Genomic DNA, 20,070 nt, shown 5'->3' on the forward strand with positions numbered 1-20,070 from the left:
GGTCAGTCACGTGGCAATAGTAGCTATCCGCTTTTGGTGGACCGCCGTTGCTACTTTCTTGATCCTTCCCTTTTGCACGGAAAGTTGGGACCTAATAAAATGGTACATAGATAAATGTAAAGGCGAAGGGAATAATGTCTGCATATGAGAGGCTGCAAGAATGTCCGATAAGAGCAACTATGTACATATACCTTAACGAACAACTTTTGCTCGGCATTCGAATTTGGAAAGCAACAAACTGTCGGTCAACAGCTCCTTTTGTATTATCGAGCACATATAATTCGTTGCGGTGACCATGCTTATTATTGCTATGTAACTCTTTTGATCCTAACGGAATATCCTTCAACTTTATAGTCACTTAAGATCGATAATATTTGACCGTGAAACCCTCTTGGTCAATTGATACCAAATGTGGCTGCATTGAAGTTCTAATTTCGACTGTCTTAAGTGAAGTAGCTTCAACGATGCCGTTTGTCCTTTTCACCGTCTTTCGTATATTTATGATCCTTGGCCGTGAAAGTACGTACGCTACATAATCAATAGATAGCGAATGTTGGGTAAAGATAATACAAGGCAGGAACAGATAAATTTATGACGGATAGTGCTCTTAATACACCGTTTCCCAAAAGTAATGTCGCATTTTGTGAAATTTATAGTACATTTATACACCAAAACGACAAATTGCAGCGACATTAATTTTTGGAAAAAGTGTATGCAACCAAAACATAAGCTATTCTGTAAGCAAAACCTGCAACTTGTAGCTTTTCGCTAAAACAAGTAAAATAGACCATAACAGGCATCGCGGGTTTCCATCAACCACCCTGCCTAGGTGGATTCGGGAGCGGATTTGCTTATTATTCATATACAATGCACGATACCTACTGAGCGATCGGGGAAGAAGAAAGCCTGTTTAAACATCCATATCGCCTGTGCCACGCGAACCTTATTGGCATTTTTTTGTTCCTCGAATGAAAAGGGTTGCTTTGTTTGCTCTCTAGTGGAAAAAAGACTTTTTACATGTTTACATGATACTACATCGTGATCTACCATCGCTGCTATCATCGAGTTCTTTTAAAGCCCTCTTTGCATCTTCTCCGATACCACCGCCAGTCGCCGCCGCCCGCGACAGCCACAGTCGAGCTTCCCGAGTATCCTTTTTAACACCATCGCCTCGGAGATACATGAACCCCAGGTTGGCCTGAGAAAGCTGGAAACCTTGGGTAGCAGCCATGCGAAAATATTGAGCTGCGCTGTACGCATCTTTGTCAACGCCGCGCCCTTTCATTAATGCTTGTCCGACATTATGCTGTGCCTCCGGCATGCCTAACAGATTTGCAACAGTGGTGAGCATACTAAGCAGCTGATAAGGACAATCACACTATACATACCTTGCGTTGCAGCCTTTTGAAAATATTGGAATGCTTTCTGATGATCGCTCGATGAAGAATAATAAATACCAAGCATAAAATTGCATCTCTTATCGCCTTGCTCAGCTCCTTTTGTAAAATACTCTACAGCTTTCGTAATATCTTGCTCTACGCCTGTGCCTTTTCGGTAGATCATGCCCAGTTCTGCGTATGCTTCACTTAGTCCAGACTTTGCAGCTAATTCGTACAACTTGACGCTATGCATAGCCTTATCAGGATGCCGCCGTAGGAAAATCGCGGCCAAGTTCATCTGTGCATAAGGATGGCCCTTTTGTGCAAGCTTCGACATGATCGAAACACCTAATTCTTCATTCTTTGGAATGCCCCTGTATCCACGGAAAATCATGTTTGCAAAACTAAATGCTCCTTGATCGTCGCCACCATCCATGGCCGCCTTGTATAAATGTAAAGCTGCAGCGGCGCCGTCTGGTGAGCGAAGTACGATATTTCCAAGTGCGGCGAGACCCGTCGTTCGGTTTCCTGTTACTATTCATCGTTAACGCCCGTCGCTTCACACGCTTCTGGCAAAACACTTTACATTCCAGGATTTTTTGCGTGCTCAGGTTTGACAGGTCCTGGTTTTGTTGTATCTCTTGCAACGATGCTTTGACAAGTTTCTTTTGTTCAGCCACTGGCAAAGATATATGACCAGCATCCACGGCTGCTTGGAGATCTTGGTCGGGTGGAAGAATATCTGACCATGTATCTCGTCAGCGGCGGGAAATGGTGCTCGTGTAATTAATGCATTGGTTGCCAGAATTTTACCTTGTACCTTTATGCGGTCGAGGCGATCAAGAAGCGAAGTCTGTTTTGCAACATTGCTAGATATTTGAAAATAAGAATGCACGTTCTGGGCAAAGTTTGGGGACTGGCAGCCGTTCAGCTTTACTCACAGCTCAGGTCGAGTTGGATCAAGAAATGGTTCAAAGATTCCTCCCATTCCCTGTTGGGGTTTTGGCGCAGGTTTCTCCACATTGTATGCTTTGGCTGAACTGTGTAGTCTACGGACACTATATTGACATTGATTCAGGCGAGCCTGTCCAAGCCTAACGCGCCTGTGTTGTAAACTTTGGAGTCTGGTGGCTCGAGTTGCCATATCGGACTGGAGAAAAGAAAGTGGAGGGACTGGCGCTCCACAAGCAACTCAGGTCTTCCATGGATCATTCACACTCCCAAGACCGGATCATTCTAGATTCGTACGAGTCTACTGAACATGCGTTAATGGACTCGTTCAAGGCAGCCGCTGTCAGGGTGACAACTCTGTACAAAGATGCCTTGGCACAAAATCGAAAGGCATACGCAGCCGGATATCAACAAGCACTGCAAGATCTGTATGAATTCATCACTTCGCATCCGAACGCAGCGATGTTGCAACGTACAAATGGTGGAATTGAGCAGCAGGCCAGCAGGACCTATCTTCCTGCAGAAGATCTCTTAGAATTTGCACGGCAAAGAAACGCGCAGCTCATGTCAGAGTTTGGACAGCCCGCTGACGAGGCAACAGCTGCCCAAAACGATGCTACGCGGCGTCAAGAAGAGCACGAACAACATGGGCATAAAATGGGTCAACAAGGATTCGCTACTCAACAGCCTACTCAGAACACGGTAGATTCTGCTGCGGAAGCAACAACAGCATCGCAAGCAACACCAGCTGGAATGGCATCTTTCACGAATCAGCAAGCTGCTATTAAGCCAGCGTTCAATCCTTTTCAGATCGACCCGGACACGCAGTTTACGTTCACAGCGTCGCCTGATGCCGCGCTATCTCGATCGGGTATTCCGTCGTGGGGAAACGGTGTTTACGAGCACGAAAACGTTGGTGATTCCCTCAAACGCCGACACAATCCGGTAGATACCACATTCATGGGTCGTCCATTGAACAATATGCATGTTGATAACTGGAATGAACCTCCGTTCAAAAGGGGTAAAAGCAAACGAGACGAATAACCGCCGTATCAGATGGCGGAAATCCGACTCTATTTGCAAAGGAGCAAGCAAACATTCATCACACACAAACTCTGTAGATTACCATCTACCATTTTGTACAGTAGGACCATCATTTGTTCAAGCTTTCAATATGTAAATTTGTGATTTCCCTTTCTTCCTTCTCTCCTTCCTTTCAAACAATGATCATAAAGAACAAGAAGCATAATTTTTCTACCGGATATAATTCCAGTAACCAGGTGGAAATACATCGAAGACTCTTAAACACCATGCTGTTAACATATGAAATGAGCATATATTATATGACATGGAGCATTTCACTTTACAAATTTACGGTTGCTGGTTCGAAAACATAGAAGGCTTTTAGATCTCGACAGTTAGAACAAATTTCGAGCACGGCTACCCCAATTCAATGCTTCTCTGGATGGCGACAGTTACCTTCTATGGTAAATCTCGAGAGAGACTAGAGCATATTCCACAAGGTAACGCTGTATGCGTCGCTCCATAAGTCCCGGAAGGTATTCTCCGTCTGAGATGTAGGCATACATCACTACCTGTTCATAGGCATCTCATCAGTGAATGTGTATCCAATCTTGGGCATCTCACACCAATCTTAATTCTGCATATACTAATATCCTAATTCTACATCATTCAACTTTTGAAAATAATCTATAGTGGATCAGTTGGACCAGATTTTATAAACCAAAGTTTTGTCCCTTACATCCCAAGGGTCTAGCGTCTTTGTAGCATTATGCTAGACTCCATTGTCAATATGAATTACGTTTATTTTTCATTGCTTATCTGATCCATCTGTTTATGCGTTTATCATAAATAAATGGAATACCTCGCCGACATGCTTCCAATCAATCCATCAATCTTCTTGGGGATAATCCGCGTCTTCAAATATATACATGCACTATATGTATAGACGTCAGACCTGATGCAAAATGTCACAGAACCTGCATTGTTTCCAATTTAGAAAGGATGAATGTTTTATCCCCATTGCATGTGAATTAAGACGGAGTTCTTTTTTTCCGAGATAACTGCGAATATACAGCCGATATCAGGTATTTTTGATTTGTTTCGTGACGCTTAAAAGCAGTATTTTAAAACTATTCTTATCTTATAATTTATAGCTTTTCACACTCTCTTTCCTCTCTTTCTCTTTCTGCACCATGGCGTCCACTCTTGTTTTCCACGGCACTGTTATACATTGCCTGTCCCTGACTGAACTAGATATCATGACCAACACAGCGGTCATTGTCGATCAGGGCAAAGGTGTCATTGCTCGCATTGAGCGCAATGTGTACGATGTAGACGCTCTTCTGCAAAAGCTCAACTTAACAAACTGCACAGTACATCGACTTTCTCGGTACCAATTCCTGCTTCCTGGATTTGTTGATACGCATGCGGTAATTTTTTTTTTTTTTTACTTTTGCAGAGATCATTAGGCCGTGGGAAATATACCAATACTGACAAGCTCCAACGAAACAGCATGCTCCTCAATATGTATTTTCTGGATCAGGAATGGACTTGCAGTTGCTGGACTGGCTCAACACTTATACATTCCCCGTTGAATCTAGGTTCAAATCAGTTGACTATGCCAAAGAAGCATACACCAAAGTTGTATCACGGTTTCTCCGAAACGGTACGACAACTTGCAGCTGGTTTGCGACAATCCATTTGGAGTCATGCAAAGCCTTAACGGACATTCTGGAGGAGAAGGGTCAGCGAGCATATATTGGAAAAGTTAACATGGATCAGAACAGCCCAGACTATTACATTGAAAAGACGAGCACTAGTCTGCAAGAGACCGAAGCCTTCATCCAGTATGTCCAGGGAAAATCGAACCCACTCTTGACACCTGTCATCACTCCACGGTTTGCGATCACATGCTCTTCGCAGCTTATGCAGGGTCTCGGCAAACTAGCCAAAAAATATGATATCCCCGTGCAGACTCACTTGTGCGAGAACCCTAACGAGATCGAGTTCACGTGCTCCCTATTCCCAGCCAGCAAACACTACACTGGCATTTACGATGACCACGGCCTCCTGGGCAGCAAATCATACATGGCACACTGCGTGCACATGAAAGAGGAAGAAGTTGACCTGTTGGTAGCCAGACAAACAGGTGTATCTCACTGTGCAAATTCCAACTTTTCTCTGCACAGCGGTATGTGCGACGTGCGTCGATTCTTAAACAAGGGGATCAAGGTCGGTTTGGGCACAGATGTCGCTGGCGGCTTCGCACCTTCCATCCTCGATGCTATCCGTACATCTTTCTTTGCGTCCAAGACAAACATGATCATGCATCGAGATCATTTGCATAAGCCATACTCGCCCCTGACACCAATCGAACTCTTATTCCTCGCTACTTTGGGCGGTGCCCAGGTATTGGGTCTCCAGGATACGATTGGCAACTTTGTAGTTGGCAAGGCATTCGATGCACTCGTGGTGGATGTTGGAAATGACCCTGTGGATGTGTTCGGAAAAGAAACAGAATCTCAGCTTCTCGAAAAATTCTTGTTTAATGGTAACGAACAAAATCTGTCACAAGTCTATGTACAGGGTAGAAAGGTGTCTGGCGTTTAAATGATGCTAGTCGTAGTAATAGTAGTTTGTCGGTATGCATTTAATAAAGAATTTCATGTATATTTATCCGGCAGCTACTGCCAATAATCCGTCAAGCGCCTGGGCAAGATTGTATCCGGTCGCAGCCAAGTGACGGTGTGCATCCTCCAAGGAGCACAAGCCATAATCCGCAATGTATTCTGCTTTCTTGTCAGCCACGAGGCGCTCGAATTTGATATTCCATTTATCTTTGATGGTTGCAAGTGCACGTTCTCGTTCACCTGGGTGTATCGTCTTCGTCTTTATGATAAAGCCAGCACTGATTGGTCTGTGATCCGATGCCAACACTTCGTGCCGTCTGTAGAATAAATTGCTTGCATGCGACGATCGATATAATACACGATCGCACCACGCGGGCACACGTTTCTTCTCCGAGCTATCGTAGAACTGTGTATTCCGGTCATACTTGTATGTAGGCTGGAAGCGAATTGGAGATTCTTCAAATAACATCAATTTGAACAGTGGGTTGAAAACTCGTTGTTTCAGCAATTGATCTTCTTTCTGCAATGCTTGGTACGCGGCGAGCTCGTCGGCACTGGCCAGCAGTTGCAGAACTTTCTCGCGAGGCATATTGATACGATAATTCAAATCGCCAGACAAGAAACAATGTTCGTGATCCAGAATCATGGTACCGTCGCCACCGTTTACGAATGTTTCGGGATAACTGTCGGTGTAGTTAAAAGAGGCAGACTTGAGCACACCTTCAGCGTCAGCGTTGCGTTGCTGGACATGGGATTGTCCAGCAGCCAAGTGGCAGTTCACAAAGCAAAGAGAAGAGTCATCCATCTGAAACCTTATAGCAACACCGCCCTTGTTGCCATGCAAACTCTTGTTCATAACTTTGAGACCGGTCTTGACAGTGTAAGAGTCAATATGCGCGATACGTCTCAGCTCGCTCGAGCGAACAAAGACGCAGCTGAACATGCCTACGAGCTGATCTGTCTTGATGACTCTGTAGCTCTGGTAGCCGTAGTTTTCGAAAATGACTTGAGTCAAATAATCATGCCACAAGGAATATCGGTGTGTCAGGACCTCGTCTGCTTCTTGCAGAGTTTCCACTTTTCTGCGCGAGGCAAACAACGATTCTATCGATTGCATTTAGATAAATGGTGCAATGGTGTAAAGATTTACCGTAACTTACTTGCTGTCTGCTTTTTGGACTCCAAATCTACAATCTCTTGGATGCCAACAACAATAATGTCTGGATCGTCCATGCCACCTAACCATTCGCGTATCTTTTCATTATCGCTTGGAGAGAACATGTCCGGCTTTCGGGCGTCAATATTCCAAGAGCATATCATGACACGCGCATCACGATATTCGCAGTAATCTCGTTGCAATAGCTTCATTTGTTCATCTATAGCAGGAATCAGGATCTCCAACTTGAAATCCAAAAAGTCAGCACAACAATTACCTTCCCAGTGCTCTGCCAACAATCCATCCCAAAATTGTAGATATCCGTGTGTATCGATACTCATGACTTGAAGCGTCTTATCACCCAATGCTAGCCCGAGTTCATCAACAAGTAAGGTTTGCACAGCGCTCCTGTGTGCCTCCCAAATTTTGAGGACAACCCAACGGTCCGGCTTTGTGTCGTAGACATAGATCATGCCAGTATTGTATCCCATCCAAAGGTATCGATCGCCGACGCTAACCATGGAAGAAATACCATATATAGACACTGTAACGAGATCGAGACGCTCCAATGTACGTGCGTCCCAGACACTCACTTTTCCATTGTCATGTGAAGCGTAGACTTTGCCAGGATGGCACGGAATTGTTGCCAGCTGCGTTATGTTACCATAGTCCTTTGGAATTCGCGTTCGTGACCCGACATCCTCGACTGCATTTGGAGTGATTGGATATACTTCAATTGTCCTCCCGGAAGATAACCATAAGTCTGACCCGACTATGAGTGCCGACGTCGCCTTAGTGGTTACTCGATGCGTCCTCGGTTGGAGTTGCTCGATGGAATATTCACGTTCATAATCGGCTTCCATAACTGACCACACATTGAGTATACCGCTTTCGTCAATTGACCATAATTCCAGGTTTTTGTATCGTAGAATAAATACAACAGGTTGATTGTGAGCCGTCACTGGACGTCCAATAATTCGACCCGAGGTGGTATCCAAAACCATCAGTTCGCCGGTTTTAGAGCCCACCCACAGATACATTCCTTCTTGCGCAGGATTCGTTACTGGCGAAAATGCAACTGATCTCACTTTGTCGGCCGATTCGTTGGGTCCAGAGGACTCGATCGAAAATCGACAATGATTCGCACGAATATCCCAAATACGAACCTCGTGCGCTCCAGTTGCTACACATGGACCAGAAACGGCAGCTGCGTGGATGGTACCTCGATGGCCTGATGCTAGCGGTTGTTGATGGGTATCCGCGTACGGTGGTCTTCTGGATGCGTGGGCGTAATCTGGATATATTACTTGCATGTTTGCAAGCGATGGTGGTAACTTGGAGGATGGATGTCTAAGTGTCTGTGAGCAGCGAAGGCGATCTTGCTCTTCCCAGTCATCAGCAGAACTATGGAGTGATGAGGATGCAGGCGAGTCGTAGTGGTGATGATGCGTAGATATTGTATGTGACCTTGCTATCGTGGAGGGCGAAGGTCGAGGAGGTAGAGCAGGCATTCCCTCGGGAGGAGTTTTGTACAAGGCGGGACGTGGAGGCAAAGTTGGTGGAGAAAATGGGCTCGTGTCGTTTGATGCTGTTGGTATCGCAACGTCGCCAGCAACAGGCATTGTTGCTGATCTTGCGTCCGTGGGAGCACGCATTGCGCTGTGATACTTTTTGCTAGGAGGTGGAGGAGGAGGCGGGTTTCGTTTGTTGCTGGTTGCAGTGCTGGTTGCTAACATCGTATCAGAATTTGTTGCTGCATATGATCCCGGGTAATGAATTGATTCTTCTGCAGCTTCCTCCTCGTCACTCTCAGCGCCGCTGCTACTGTCTGAGTCATCACTGCTATCCATTTCACTAACAGAGCCAGTGACTACTTCCTCGTCGCAGAAAGGGTCGACGTCCTCTTTATGCTCGGAAATATCCCCGTGCGTTTGCTGCAGAGAATGAGATGGAGGTGGTGGGGGTGGAGGAGACGTAGATAGCTTTTGCCGCTCAAACTGCTGGGTGAGTAAGGACACCTTTTTCGGTTCCGAGGCAGCGGTGTCGTCAGTGGGTTCTGGTAGGCTTTTTAAAGTAGGCTTGGTAGCCACTGACGGCGGTTTCGGTGGAACTGGCGGTGCAGCCGGCTGCTTGGCTTCCAGTCCTTTGTCTCTATCTGCCGTTCCATTCGGAATGCTCGTCGCTGGCTGCGAAGACTGGAGCGATGGAGCCCTGGGCGCCGTTTTCGGAGACGTGCCGAGAAGCACGGGTTCCTGTTGCTGTTGTAGCCTCGCATTTGCTTCCTGCTGGGCCCACTTTTTCTTCAATTCCTGAAAGGACACAGGCTGCTGATCATCCTCATCGTGATTCCCCATATTAGCATAAGCGCTTTTTGGGGGTGCTTGCGGAAAAGAAAGGAGCGAAAAGCGGAAAGAAAAATGAACTGTCTCAGTTATTCTGAGCACACGGACGAGCAACGTGTTATTGACCACCACGCAGGGAAACAAAGAGTTTGTTCAATGAACAGGATAGATAGCTTGCACATGTCTTTTCATTTTCTACTTTCTACCAAGGACTCTCTTTTTCATTGTTCTGAAGGTCTTGGCAGCACAAATGTTTTGAGTCAACCCTCTCTTTCTTTTACTGTGAAACATTGAGCAGAAAATATGGCAAGTGTTTTTATGCATCTGAACTCAAAGCATTCACGGATATGTATGCGATATTATGCAAGTAGCATACCTTCATAGTGACGATTATATCCAAAAATCAGCACCAAGGAAGGTTCATACCGTATAGTTTCGTTCCTTATCATTCCCATAATATCATCTGTTCCGAAAGACTAGACCAAGAGGACCAAAGCAAGCATGTTCGCCCAGTTTCTGTAAGGTCGAATAAAGTTTTACATTTGGCAGCTAAGCTAAATCACAAACTTGAGTCTTGTACAAGATGCATTCTGTGTTTATATGCGGAGACTTGCAGCATCGGTTGAATGTCTGTTCGCGGCCTTTTCGACCTACCGGTTCAGTAATCTTGAACGTTTGGAATAACGTAAACATTCTTGTCTCTATAATATATGATGCTCATAAAATAGACGCAGGCTATGTTTGCAGCTTACTGGGCGTACATCTGAACCTTATGAGCGCATTTAGTAGCTAAATATTTGAAGCTTATCCTTAGGTGTTAAAAGTCACTCCAATAGAACATGAAGGCCTGAATGGATGATCGGCCTTATGCTTCTTGTCAGCTGACGTGAGGAATATTGCATAAACTGTTTAGAGCATGAACACTTTGTAAGTTTAATCTCGTTTGTTTGACAATTCTCCTTTTCTTCTTTTCTTCTCTTTCTTCTTGGTGGTACAAATTTACATTGGAATAACTTCTCTAGGAATATATGCCTCTTCCAAGTATTTGATTTCCTCAGGAGTCAGCTTAAGCTTCATACCGGCGATTGCATCTTCCAGGTGTTCCAGTTTTCCGATTCCCAGAATCGGTGAGGTAACAAACGGTTTTGATAAAACCCAAGCTAACGCAACCTGTAATTTTATCAATCAGCAAGGCTGGGTCACGTGGCGAGCTTGCATTTTCGGGTAAACTTACATGACTGGGTGCGACTCCCTTGCTCTCCGCGACCTTGCATACTCGATCAATGATTTCCTCGTTGTTTTGCGTGACAGAGTTTTGGAAAAAGAGCTTCTGGCCACGGTCGGTCTCCGTACGAGCCGTCTGTCGGTTTTTACCTGTGAGCATACCGCGTGCTAAAGGCGACCATCTAAAAAGGTTCGATTTGTTATTTCATAATGTCCAAGTGAAGATGCTGGCACTGCACAATATTATCTGAGTTTCTACTTACGGAATAACTGCAATTCCTTGATCTTGGCAATATGGCATCATCTCACGCTCTTCCTCGCGATAAATCAAATTGTAGAGGTTCTGCATGCTGACAAACTGCGCCCAGCCATTCTTCTCGGCAATACTGTTGGCCTTTTGGAACTGCCATGCATAACCAGAACTGGCTCCGATATAGCGGACTTTGCCAAGTCTGACCAAGTCGTTAAGAGCTTCCATGGTTTCTTCCAAAGGAGTATCCTATATGCAAATAACGTGTATCAGTGAATCTATATTTATCGTTTCTTTATCCCAGGATTACTTACAGGGTCAAATCTGTGGATCTGGTATAGATCAATGTAATCCAATCCCAGTCGTTTCAATGATCCCTCGACAGCGTCGAAGATATGCTTCCGTGACAACCCGAGGCAGTTAACAAGGTGTGGTTCGTTCGGGCGCATACCAAGGTTGTTAACTGAAACATCTTCGTTGACAGGGAAATAAACTTTTGTTGCCACAACGATGCGCTCTCGCTTCATGTTAAACTTTTTGATAGCCAAGCCGAGAATACGCTCGCTTTCACCATTCGAGTATGACTCGGCTGTATCGAAGAAGTTTATACCAGCCTCGTAAGCCTTGCCGATAAGCTCAAGCGATTCCTCTTCGTCCTTGACCCAGCTTTGCCACTTTGATGAACCGTAAGACATGCAACCAAGAGATATTCTCGATACCTGCAATAATTTCCTTCTCAGCATGGAGTAATTGACCGATATACCATGCGCTTTACCTTCATACCAGTCTTTCCAAACTTGACGTACTCCATTATGATGGATGCTGTGAACCGTGAAAAACGAGGAAAAGAAATGCAAGGGTAACATGACGCAGGTATTTATCTGCGACTCCGACTATCGCAATGTTTAGTAATCAAGACACGATCACCTTACAATGAGTTGACATAGAGCATCACAATTAGTACGCGTAGTATGTGTCATTTCCAATTTTTAGAAATTGGGTTGATCATATCTGAAGTGAAAAATTATGAGGCCGATCTTGACTGGTAGATATTCTCGATATTCTACTTTACATTGATCTATGACTATTGTGCTTCACATAAACTGCATGCAACCGGCGGCTTCTTCATATACACGTAGACTTGAAAACGTATACCGAGGGTTATTGGCCATAAACATTGCCTCGTACTCACCCATCGTCACGATTTACTGTACTGTATGTTTATTACGATTCTCTTGGAGGTAATAGACACATACACTCTCTCACTCTCTCTCTCCCCAATAAACATCGATGTCCCATTCTTCCCTGTGCGTATTTCGCAAGAAGATAGTTCCTTAACGGCTTTACAGTATTTGAAGTACTCGAAGCTTATTACTCATATCAGTTTAAGAGATCTCATCTCGTCTTGATTTATGTAGATCACCAAAGACATTCATTTCTTTTGCGAATGTGTATATATTATTTTACAGAGCAAGTACGTACTCACAGTTCACTTCTTTCTGAAAACAGAGTACTAAGGTTTGTTGATTTTTCGTGGCATCTTGTGTTACTCACCATGCATTAAGACAAGCTGATGATCTTTGTCAATCCCAAGAGCTTGACCAACAGCAAAGGCATTGGACATGGGCTAACTGTCCATTCTCAATTTAACCTTTTTTATCACCATGGCTGGCATTCACAAACATGCATGTAAGTCATATCTTTATCAATTTCACACAAGACTATCCTCTTGCAGTTAGTCAATAAGTATACTATCTTGAAACGTCTCTAACGGAAGTAACTATGGTTACGAACGGGAAAATCAACGATTACAAATGTATTACCGATATTTGTTCATGACAAATAAGAAACAAGAATATTTTGCTTTTTACAAGGATTGTTATGCTTATATGGACTCTCATTTCCGCACTGGTGGTAGTGCATTTGGAATAGGTGGCGGCACCTGAGGACGCTGCTGCTGCTGTTGCAACTCCGGCGACGGTGGTGGTGACGACGGTGGAGATTGTTGTACTTGCTGCTGCTGCTGCTGCTGCTCATGCTCTCCTTCAGCCTTCTCCTCGTCCCCGTCCTCCTCCGGCTGCTGTTGTTGCTTTTGCGGCAAAGGTATCGGCGGCGGTAACTGCTCGGCCGGGTGCTGGGTATCTTCATTCGTCGAGGACTGCTCATTTTCTAGGCGCTGCATAAATTCATCAAGTTCGGGACGTGGAGAAAGAACGCATCGTGCAATACCCCAGTATGAGTCGCAGCATCTGTTGAAACCACCAAAAGTGCTGTAGTCGTTGAATACGCAGTGGACTGCTCCGTTGTCAATCCTGAGGTCGCCTCCAGAACCTAAGCAGCAATCAGCTGTAAAGACGGGTGGAATATCTTTGCAGTGGCAGTCCGACGCGGATACTGTTGACGCGACGAAAATGACGGAAAGGAAACTAGTGAGAAAATAGAACATTGAAACGAGTGTGAAGGGGGGAGCAAAGAATGAAACTTTAGAGCGCAGCTGGCGAACCTTTTGTTGACCTCCCATTTATACGGTCCAAGCACACACATTTGTAGATCTCCTTATTCTCATCCATCTCTTTCTCCGCTTCCCATCCCCAGAATGGCCCCTATTGAGACTATGTATGCAAATGGAAAAATTGGTCGCAGCGCAAGAATCTCAGGTCAGTGTCCAGAGTTCAACACATATGATACTATGCATCTTGGAAAATCTAGGAAGTGTATTCTGTTGTCTAAACAGAGGAGCAATACGGCTGGCACATAATATGAGAGGATGGATTTGATCTTAGCTGTTGAAGTCAAAGGAGCCATTCTGACATCCATATTGGAATATGCAGTCAATGCAAAAACTTATCAAAGCCAAACATCGAAAGCGTCAGTTACACGTGCTTCTCCATGCAGGCTGGTGAATAGTCCTGCAAGGTACTGTTAGATCGATCTCTCAATGCTGTGCTGAAGTGTGCGCTATCTTGTCAACAAGCAGTTATGAAATAACCGCTCTATGAAATTCCATGCATGTTATATACATATAACATATATGTACCTGAGGTGATTAGATGTAGGCCACGTAGTAACTATATAGAAATGATCTTCTGCCACAGGTTGGCTAGCAATTGCAAAGGAAAAAAAAGGAAATATGTAAAGCCAAGTACTGTAAGATGGAGCGAGCGCGCGTAGATCTCGACAGATAGATGGTAAAAATACCAAAAGACAAGACTGTTTATCAAACATCGAAAGCTGTGGCGAGCCGATGCAGCATCGACGAGCAACAAGGCAAATTAGATGGATTACGTTTTATCTGATTAGCAAGCTTTTTGCAACTTCAATGAGACGCACATTGCTCGTTATTAGCGGCGATGATCCATCTTTCCGGACCATCTTCACTTTGCATTATCATCATCAGTACATCCAGAGGAGATCATAGCAACAGCCAATGGACATTTATCTCAAATCGAGGATAGTCACTAGCATAAAAAGACTTTTTTGTTATCCATTTAAATCTTGGAAGCATCACTCATTGAAACTTCACACTGTTGCCTATTGCCTGGACTGTAGCAACTGCATTCGATTGGTAAACGTCTGCCGTTTCCACGCTTGTGAGCACGGGGCACAGAGGAAATTGGGCGTGTCCTGAAAAAGCCAGAGAGTCCAGACAACAAGGTTGCACAATGTGATTCTTCAATGTGGTGATGTACCACAAGCGTATAACCAGCAGTAGTCTGCTGTTGCAACGTTCCTTCTTGTTTCTTCCCTTTGTATATTTCTCCTTCTCCCCCTTCTGTTCCCGATGTTGTCGACGGTATCTTTGCTAGAGGATGATCTGGGGCCAGGACCGCTTTGCCGTGAATGTGATGGCGATATCGGCGAAGGTTCCGTCATTGCCTTTGGTGATGCGCTTTTCCATTTCGAATGGTAAGCGCAGGCTATCTGCAGCGTGCTATGCTACATCCCAGTTTATTAATTTCAGGAACGGCGATGTGTATACATAGTTTCAGATGCGCAAAATGCGGCAAGCCGGCAGACTGTGAGTCCAATCTGTTGATCCTGACAGACGGCCGACCCGTTTGTGAAGCTTGCTCGTATACCTGTGCACTTTGCAAACAGTTAATCAGAGACGAAGCCATCATGACTGGTGAGCATATCCTTGCAATAAAGGGCATTGTTTTTCTCCCCGAGAACTCATGTTGAAAATATATTACTGTAATTAGGCGACGAAGCATACCATGCTTCATGCTTTCACTGCGTTTTCTGCAAAAATAGAATTGGTGATTTGGTGTTTACAACCAGCAAGGTAAATCCGTGCAATTTAAAATTCCCGGAAAAAATGCAATTGGTAGCTAAGCTAGAATCCTGCAGGGACTTTATTGCGCACCATGTCACGAGAAACGAAGACTGGAGAAGCAACGACGACGAGAGGAGAGGGAACGCAGAAAACAAAAGCAATACACTCTAAATGCCGCCACCAAAAGCCTTCCATCAATTCCTACGTTGGTATGTAATATCTTGAACAAATGAAATATAAACTAATATCGATACTTTATTTATTCTCATTTCTACGCGTCATTCTTCTCGATAGAACTCATCATCTCCGTCGCCAAAGAAAAATAACCAATTGCGGCCCGTTGCGGTCACCGACAAGCCGTACATGTCAAATCGCTATTCGAGCCGTTTATTTGATCCACAAATGGTTACAAATTACTTGCAGAATGAGCAGGCAAAGAGCCCGACGCGGAGCGAGTACGACCCACCGACACCTATACGGTCTCGCAGCAGCTCCATCGATGTCTCCTCCCCGTCATCAACAAGCAACAACACAAAAAGGCTGTCACTTTCTCACTCCAGATCAGAAACCATCGTACCACAGCAGCGCCAACTCAGTCCTCCATTGTCCTCGCCTGACAGCTTACCAGCAAACAAACGCTTACCGGTAATACCAGACGACGACACATCCGCATCAACTCTGGAGCTCGCGCTACCTTCCGTAAACTTTTCATTTTTTGAGAATGACTCGGCCGAGTTGATGAACCTCACAAAGACACTTGGAGCCAACCTTTCGTTGGATGTATCCATCGGCGATGGCAACGATGAGAAGCATCAACCCGCTGCAGCGGTTTTCAAGCGTGCATCCGATTTGCTGGAATCATCTTTGGTGGATGACATCAATCCGCGTGTGACTCGCACCGATCAGGACGAAGAACAAGATGCAGATGACAACGAGCAATTGCGGAAACAAGATCCGGTAACATTGGCTCAGGAACTTAAAAAGTGCAGGCGCAAATTGGCGGACACTGAAGCCAATTACCAAAAAATTAAGGTAACATTGAAGCGTAGGACCAATGAAGCAAACGTTAAGAACGAAGAAAATAGGATGCCAGCAAACGCGCACTAGATGAATTCTCGCGAGCGCGTCAAGAATTTGCAAAAGAGACATCGCTGCGGCAGCAACAAGATCTTACAATTGCTCAATTACGACAGCAGCTTACTTTGCTGCAGCAGGCTAACATTATGGCTCCGGAAAAGTTTGTCGCGCACGCCAAAGAGGATATTGAACGTTTAGCGCGAATCCGAGCCGAGTTGGAGAAGGCATGCAGCAAGCTAAAAGAGTACCGCAACACATTGTCGAACGAAATTGATTTCAACATCGCAAAAGAAGCCTTGTCGGTTGAAATTCAGTCATTGAGAACAGAGCGGGATTCTCTGAAAAAGGAGACAGACGAATTGACAAAGACACGTGACGATGTGATCCATGAGATGATCATGCTCAATGCCAAGAACGCAGAGCTTACCAATATGAACAACGACTTGTCACGGCGTGTCACAGAACGTGAACGTGAAGCTGCAGCTGTGATGGCCGGTACGAGTTTCCTTGGTGATAGCACACTTATGCAGCGCAAGTCATCTGAATCGACCGCCAAAGTTGTTTCGCGCGACAGTTTTAACGGAACACAAGCGCCTAAGGTTTTCAAAATCAAAAAGAAGACGAACGTGTTTGGAATACTCGGGGGAGGCAACAAAAAAGGTGTGGTTGTAGAAAATGCCTCGCCTTACGAACTGGGCAGCCCGAGTGTACAAAGTTTTGTGGCTGGAAACCCTAATTCTGGACGCCGGCAAATCAAAGACCACGGCTCACATGCCTTCCAAGCAATGTCGTTCCTCAGACCTGTGCGCTGCGACGTTTGCCAAGAGAAAATATGGGGTCGATCTGAACTTCGATGTCAAGGTAAAGAAGGAATAGCAGTACTGGATTCTAGAGACGTTGGATCACACAGACTAATGTAAAAACTTTTGTTAGGATGTGCATTAACGTCCCACGCAAAATGCCTTAGCCACGTACCACAATGCTGTTTTGGAAACACTGGCAGCCAGTTTGATTTATTGTCATGGATGGAGAACGACCAGCCTAGTCGATCGTCAGGTGAGGGAACTGCAACGACACCAAAATCCATTAGAAACGATCTGACTGGCATTTTTTGGATGTTGTATAGGCTCCAACATCATGTTCGGTATGGACCTCTCTGAAGTCGCTGCTCGGGAGGAACGGACGGTACCCTTGGTTGTCGAGAAATGCATCGAAGCAGTGGAAGTTCGAGGCATGGATTACGAAGGAATTTATCGCAAGTCAGGTGGAGCTGCGCAGATGCGAACTATCCAGCAAGCGTTTGAGAATGGTACTCCTGTCGACCTTACTGATGAGGAAAAGTACAACGATATCTGCGCAGTGACAAGTGTTTTGAAACACTTCTTCCGAGAACTACCAAACCCATTACTTACATATGAACTATACTCGAGCTTTGTCGAAGCTTCAGGTGAGCATTTAGCGGTACTGTACTTTTTTGATGACAATTAACTGTGTCCAGGAATGGCACCGGGAGCACCCAAAATGGAAGAGTTCCAGTCGGTTTTAGCGAAATTACCGCAGGCAAACTACGATACATTGAAAATGTTGATACAACATCTTGACCGGTATGTGATATTTGAGTATGTCTATCGATAGACACAACCTGACCCTCTGTTTTACTTGATAAGTGTGCGCTTACAATGCAATGAGAACTTGATGACAACCAAAAATCTAGCTATGGTGTTCGCTCCTACCCTGATGCGGGACAGAGAAGGAACAAGAGAGTTGCATGATATGGGCTACAAAAACGCAGCTATTGAATACTTAATTAATCAAGCTCAAGAATTATTCCCCTAAGTTTATATACCACACACTTTACTGCAAAGTTACTCCCCTTTTTACGTAAAAAAATGAATGGTACCGTATATTATATTGTTTTAAAAAACCAATTTGTAAGTTATACTACTATCACAAGCAAGTTATAAAAAAAGAATCAATTGGGTACTGCTCTTGAATGAAATGGGGTATATCTAGCAGCATCTTATAATATAACTTTAGACATACTTTCTAGTTGGTAGGATGGGTTGGTGCATTTTTGGATTTAGGAGTGGAAGCCTTCGAGGAGGATGGAGCAGGATGATGCTGGGGATTTTTAGGTTGGCGTAAGTTGTGCGGCGCTGGATCGCCTTTTGTTGTATGCAGTGCTGACAATGGGGCATCTTCACCCTGGCGCTGTCGTTGACGTTTCAAGAGATAGTTTTCCAGCAATAATGCGTTTCGAGTATTGCATTTATACATAAAATCGGCTAGATCTCCAATAATGGGAACGAGTCCAATCTAGTTACCAAAGTGTGGAGGTGAGTACGAATATCACGGGATTATCGTTTCAGACTATGCACTACTAGAACGTACCAAAAAGTCAATTGCAACGTTCACTACCATGCGCGAGACTATGGCCTGCGGTAAATTGGCTACCATGGCTGTCTGCACAAGGTTCAAGGCTAAAAGTACACCCAGGAAATCGCCCACGACAGGAATAAGCCCTATAGATATGCAATTAGTTATACCTTTCAGGGTGAAAGAAAAAGGCAAGTTGCATAAACAGTACCAATAATGGGGTCCAACCCGATCTGACAGCAGCAACAACTGAACCCTTTGTCGAGCAAATGAGCTCGAGTTTTGACCTTCTTCAGAATGCGTCGTTCATGTTCAGGCAGCACGCTGTATGGATCTTGCTTGCGATTCCAGAACCATTTACGATGGCGTCCATTAGCTTCTAGTTCGGCGTTGTGACGCGCTGGCTCGTCAATATCCTGCAGGAGTTTCTTGACTCCCATTTTCATCAAGGCGTTCTTATCCATAGCGACGGTATCACAAGTGGATTATGAAAGAGAAAGAGTAATCCAGTCGAGGAGGAGACATTGATGCAGCGCAAATACATATATCTCGCATCGAAACTTGTCACGCTAGCCCGAATCGGGTAACAAGCCGAAATCTGGTCCATTCTTTTGCGCAGGGTGGAGCCTGAATAGAATACTGTATTTTTAAAAACAGTTGTCGTTTGGAGCATAAAATTGCACCACAAACAAGGCAAATTTAAACCTATGAAATAAAATTAATAAATATTCTTGTCGATCTAAGAAAACTTGCCATATTGCTTCAGATTTGCCATGTAGCGCAGTTGCCAACCCGATCTCAATCAGTAAAAATTCCAGGTATTACAGGCTTGTATCCGTTTTTACTTACCGAATCATCTAAAGAGAAGCAGCCTCAATAATAGTACTTCGATAATATTCAGAATCCAAGATGAACTGCAAAGCTTGCCGTAAAAACCTAAACTCTTTCGGGTCCCACATTCGCAGTCATTCCGTCGCCGAATACCACGAGCGGCATCTTGCCCTTGCTTCGCTGCGGTACTGTTTCTGGTTTCCATTTTTTTTCTCTTTGTAGTTGCAAATGTACTAGCGTCGATCGTAGAGCCGATTCTGGCTGCGACGGTATTCTGATGAAACATTTGGTTGATTTACATGGATATTTCGAGATCCCCATTTCACGTACTTCTCAGTATTTCGTCGGCGCTGTTCTCGATACTTTTTTCTCTTCTTCCGGTTCCTGATGCGTTTCGTCCGCTTCTTGCGGTTGTACTTTTTGCCGCGTTTATTATAATATTCGCAAGTTCTTCACATGCTCTGTTTCGGCCTTGTAAGTTCGGGAATCGTGTATGCGCATGGTATCGTAAGTAGAACTCGCGTAAGGTCGCTCATGAACCAGGAGATAATGCAT

General features: G+C 44.7%; 8 protein-coding genes across 8 annotated transcripts; 3 read left to right on the forward strand and 5 right to left on the reverse strand.

Moving 5' to 3' along the window:
- Positions 1-1,021: 1,021 nt before the first annotated feature.
- VTP01DRAFT_370 (uncharacterized protein) lies at positions 1,022-2,523 on the reverse strand (the record flags this gene model as incomplete). The annotated part of the gene is made up of 5 exons (XM_069382300.1): positions 1,022-1,323; positions 1,389-1,913; positions 1,966-2,121; positions 2,193-2,248; positions 2,321-2,523. The coding sequence occupies 5 exons, from the start codon at positions 2,521-2,523 to the stop codon at positions 1,022-1,024; spliced, it is 1,242 nt and encodes a 413-aa protein (XP_069244790.1).
- Positions 2,524-2,582: 59 nt separating this feature from the next.
- VTP01DRAFT_371 (uncharacterized protein) lies at positions 2,583-3,374 on the forward strand (the record flags this gene model as incomplete). The annotated part of the gene is made up of 1 exon (XM_069382311.1): positions 2,583-3,374. One exon carries the CDS (start codon positions 2,583-2,585, stop codon positions 3,372-3,374), a length of 792 nt encoding a protein of 263 aa, XP_069244791.1.
- A 1,172-nt stretch (positions 3,375-4,546) lies between these two features.
- VTP01DRAFT_372 (uncharacterized protein) lies at positions 4,547-5,963 on the forward strand (the record flags this gene model as incomplete). The annotated part of the gene is made up of 2 exons (XM_069382322.1): positions 4,547-4,783; positions 4,866-5,963. 2 exons carry the CDS (start codon positions 4,547-4,549, stop codon positions 5,961-5,963), a joined length of 1,335 nt encoding a protein of 444 aa, XP_069244792.1.
- Positions 5,964-6,026: 63 nt separating this feature from the next.
- On the reverse strand, positions 6,027-9,493 carry VTP01DRAFT_373 (uncharacterized protein; the record flags this gene model as incomplete). Its single annotated transcript, XM_069382333.1, has 3 exons — positions 6,027-7,087; positions 7,144-7,359; positions 7,417-9,493. The coding sequence occupies 3 exons, from the start codon at positions 9,491-9,493 to the stop codon at positions 6,027-6,029; spliced, it is 3,354 nt and encodes a 1,117-aa protein (XP_069244793.1).
- A 987-nt stretch (positions 9,494-10,480) lies between these two features.
- On the reverse strand, positions 10,481-11,766 carry VTP01DRAFT_374 (uncharacterized protein; the record flags this gene model as incomplete). Its single annotated transcript, XM_069382344.1, has 5 exons — positions 10,481-10,651; positions 10,716-10,887; positions 10,969-11,204; positions 11,270-11,674; positions 11,731-11,766. 5 exons carry the CDS (start codon positions 11,764-11,766, stop codon positions 10,481-10,483), a joined length of 1,020 nt encoding a protein of 339 aa, XP_069244794.1.
- Positions 11,767-12,852: 1,086 nt separating this feature from the next.
- VTP01DRAFT_375 (uncharacterized protein) lies at positions 12,853-13,401 on the reverse strand (the record flags this gene model as incomplete). The annotated part of the gene is made up of 1 exon (XM_069382355.1): positions 12,853-13,401. The coding sequence occupies one exon, from the start codon at positions 13,399-13,401 to the stop codon at positions 12,853-12,855; it is 549 nt and encodes a 182-aa protein (XP_069244795.1).
- A 1,335-nt stretch (positions 13,402-14,736) lies between these two features.
- On the forward strand, positions 14,737-18,144 carry VTP01DRAFT_376 (uncharacterized protein; the record flags this gene model as incomplete). The annotated part of the gene is made up of 10 exons (XM_069382366.1): positions 14,737-14,861; positions 14,939-15,081; positions 15,158-15,240; positions 15,306-15,440; positions 15,526-16,263; positions 16,317-17,169; positions 17,242-17,364; positions 17,435-17,755; positions 17,807-17,912; positions 17,976-18,144. 10 exons carry the CDS (start codon positions 14,737-14,739, stop codon positions 18,142-18,144), a joined length of 2,796 nt encoding a protein of 931 aa, XP_069244796.1.
- Positions 18,145-18,354: 210 nt separating this feature from the next.
- Positions 18,355-19,148, reverse strand: VTP01DRAFT_377 (uncharacterized protein; the record flags this gene model as incomplete). The annotated part of the gene is made up of 3 exons (XM_069382377.1): positions 18,355-18,624; positions 18,700-18,830; positions 18,896-19,148. 3 exons carry the CDS (start codon positions 19,146-19,148, stop codon positions 18,355-18,357), a joined length of 654 nt encoding a protein of 217 aa, XP_069244797.1.
- Between the last annotated feature and the right edge of the window lie 922 nt (positions 19,149-20,070).

Source organism: Rhizomucor pusillus (genome assembly GCF_041956525.1).
Source record: "Rhizomucor pusillus strain CBS 183.67 unplaced genomic scaffold VTP01scaffold_1, whole genome shotgun sequence".
Lineage (NCBI taxonomy): Eukaryota > Fungi > Mucoromycota > Mucoromycetes > Mucorales > Lichtheimiaceae > Rhizomucor > Rhizomucor pusillus.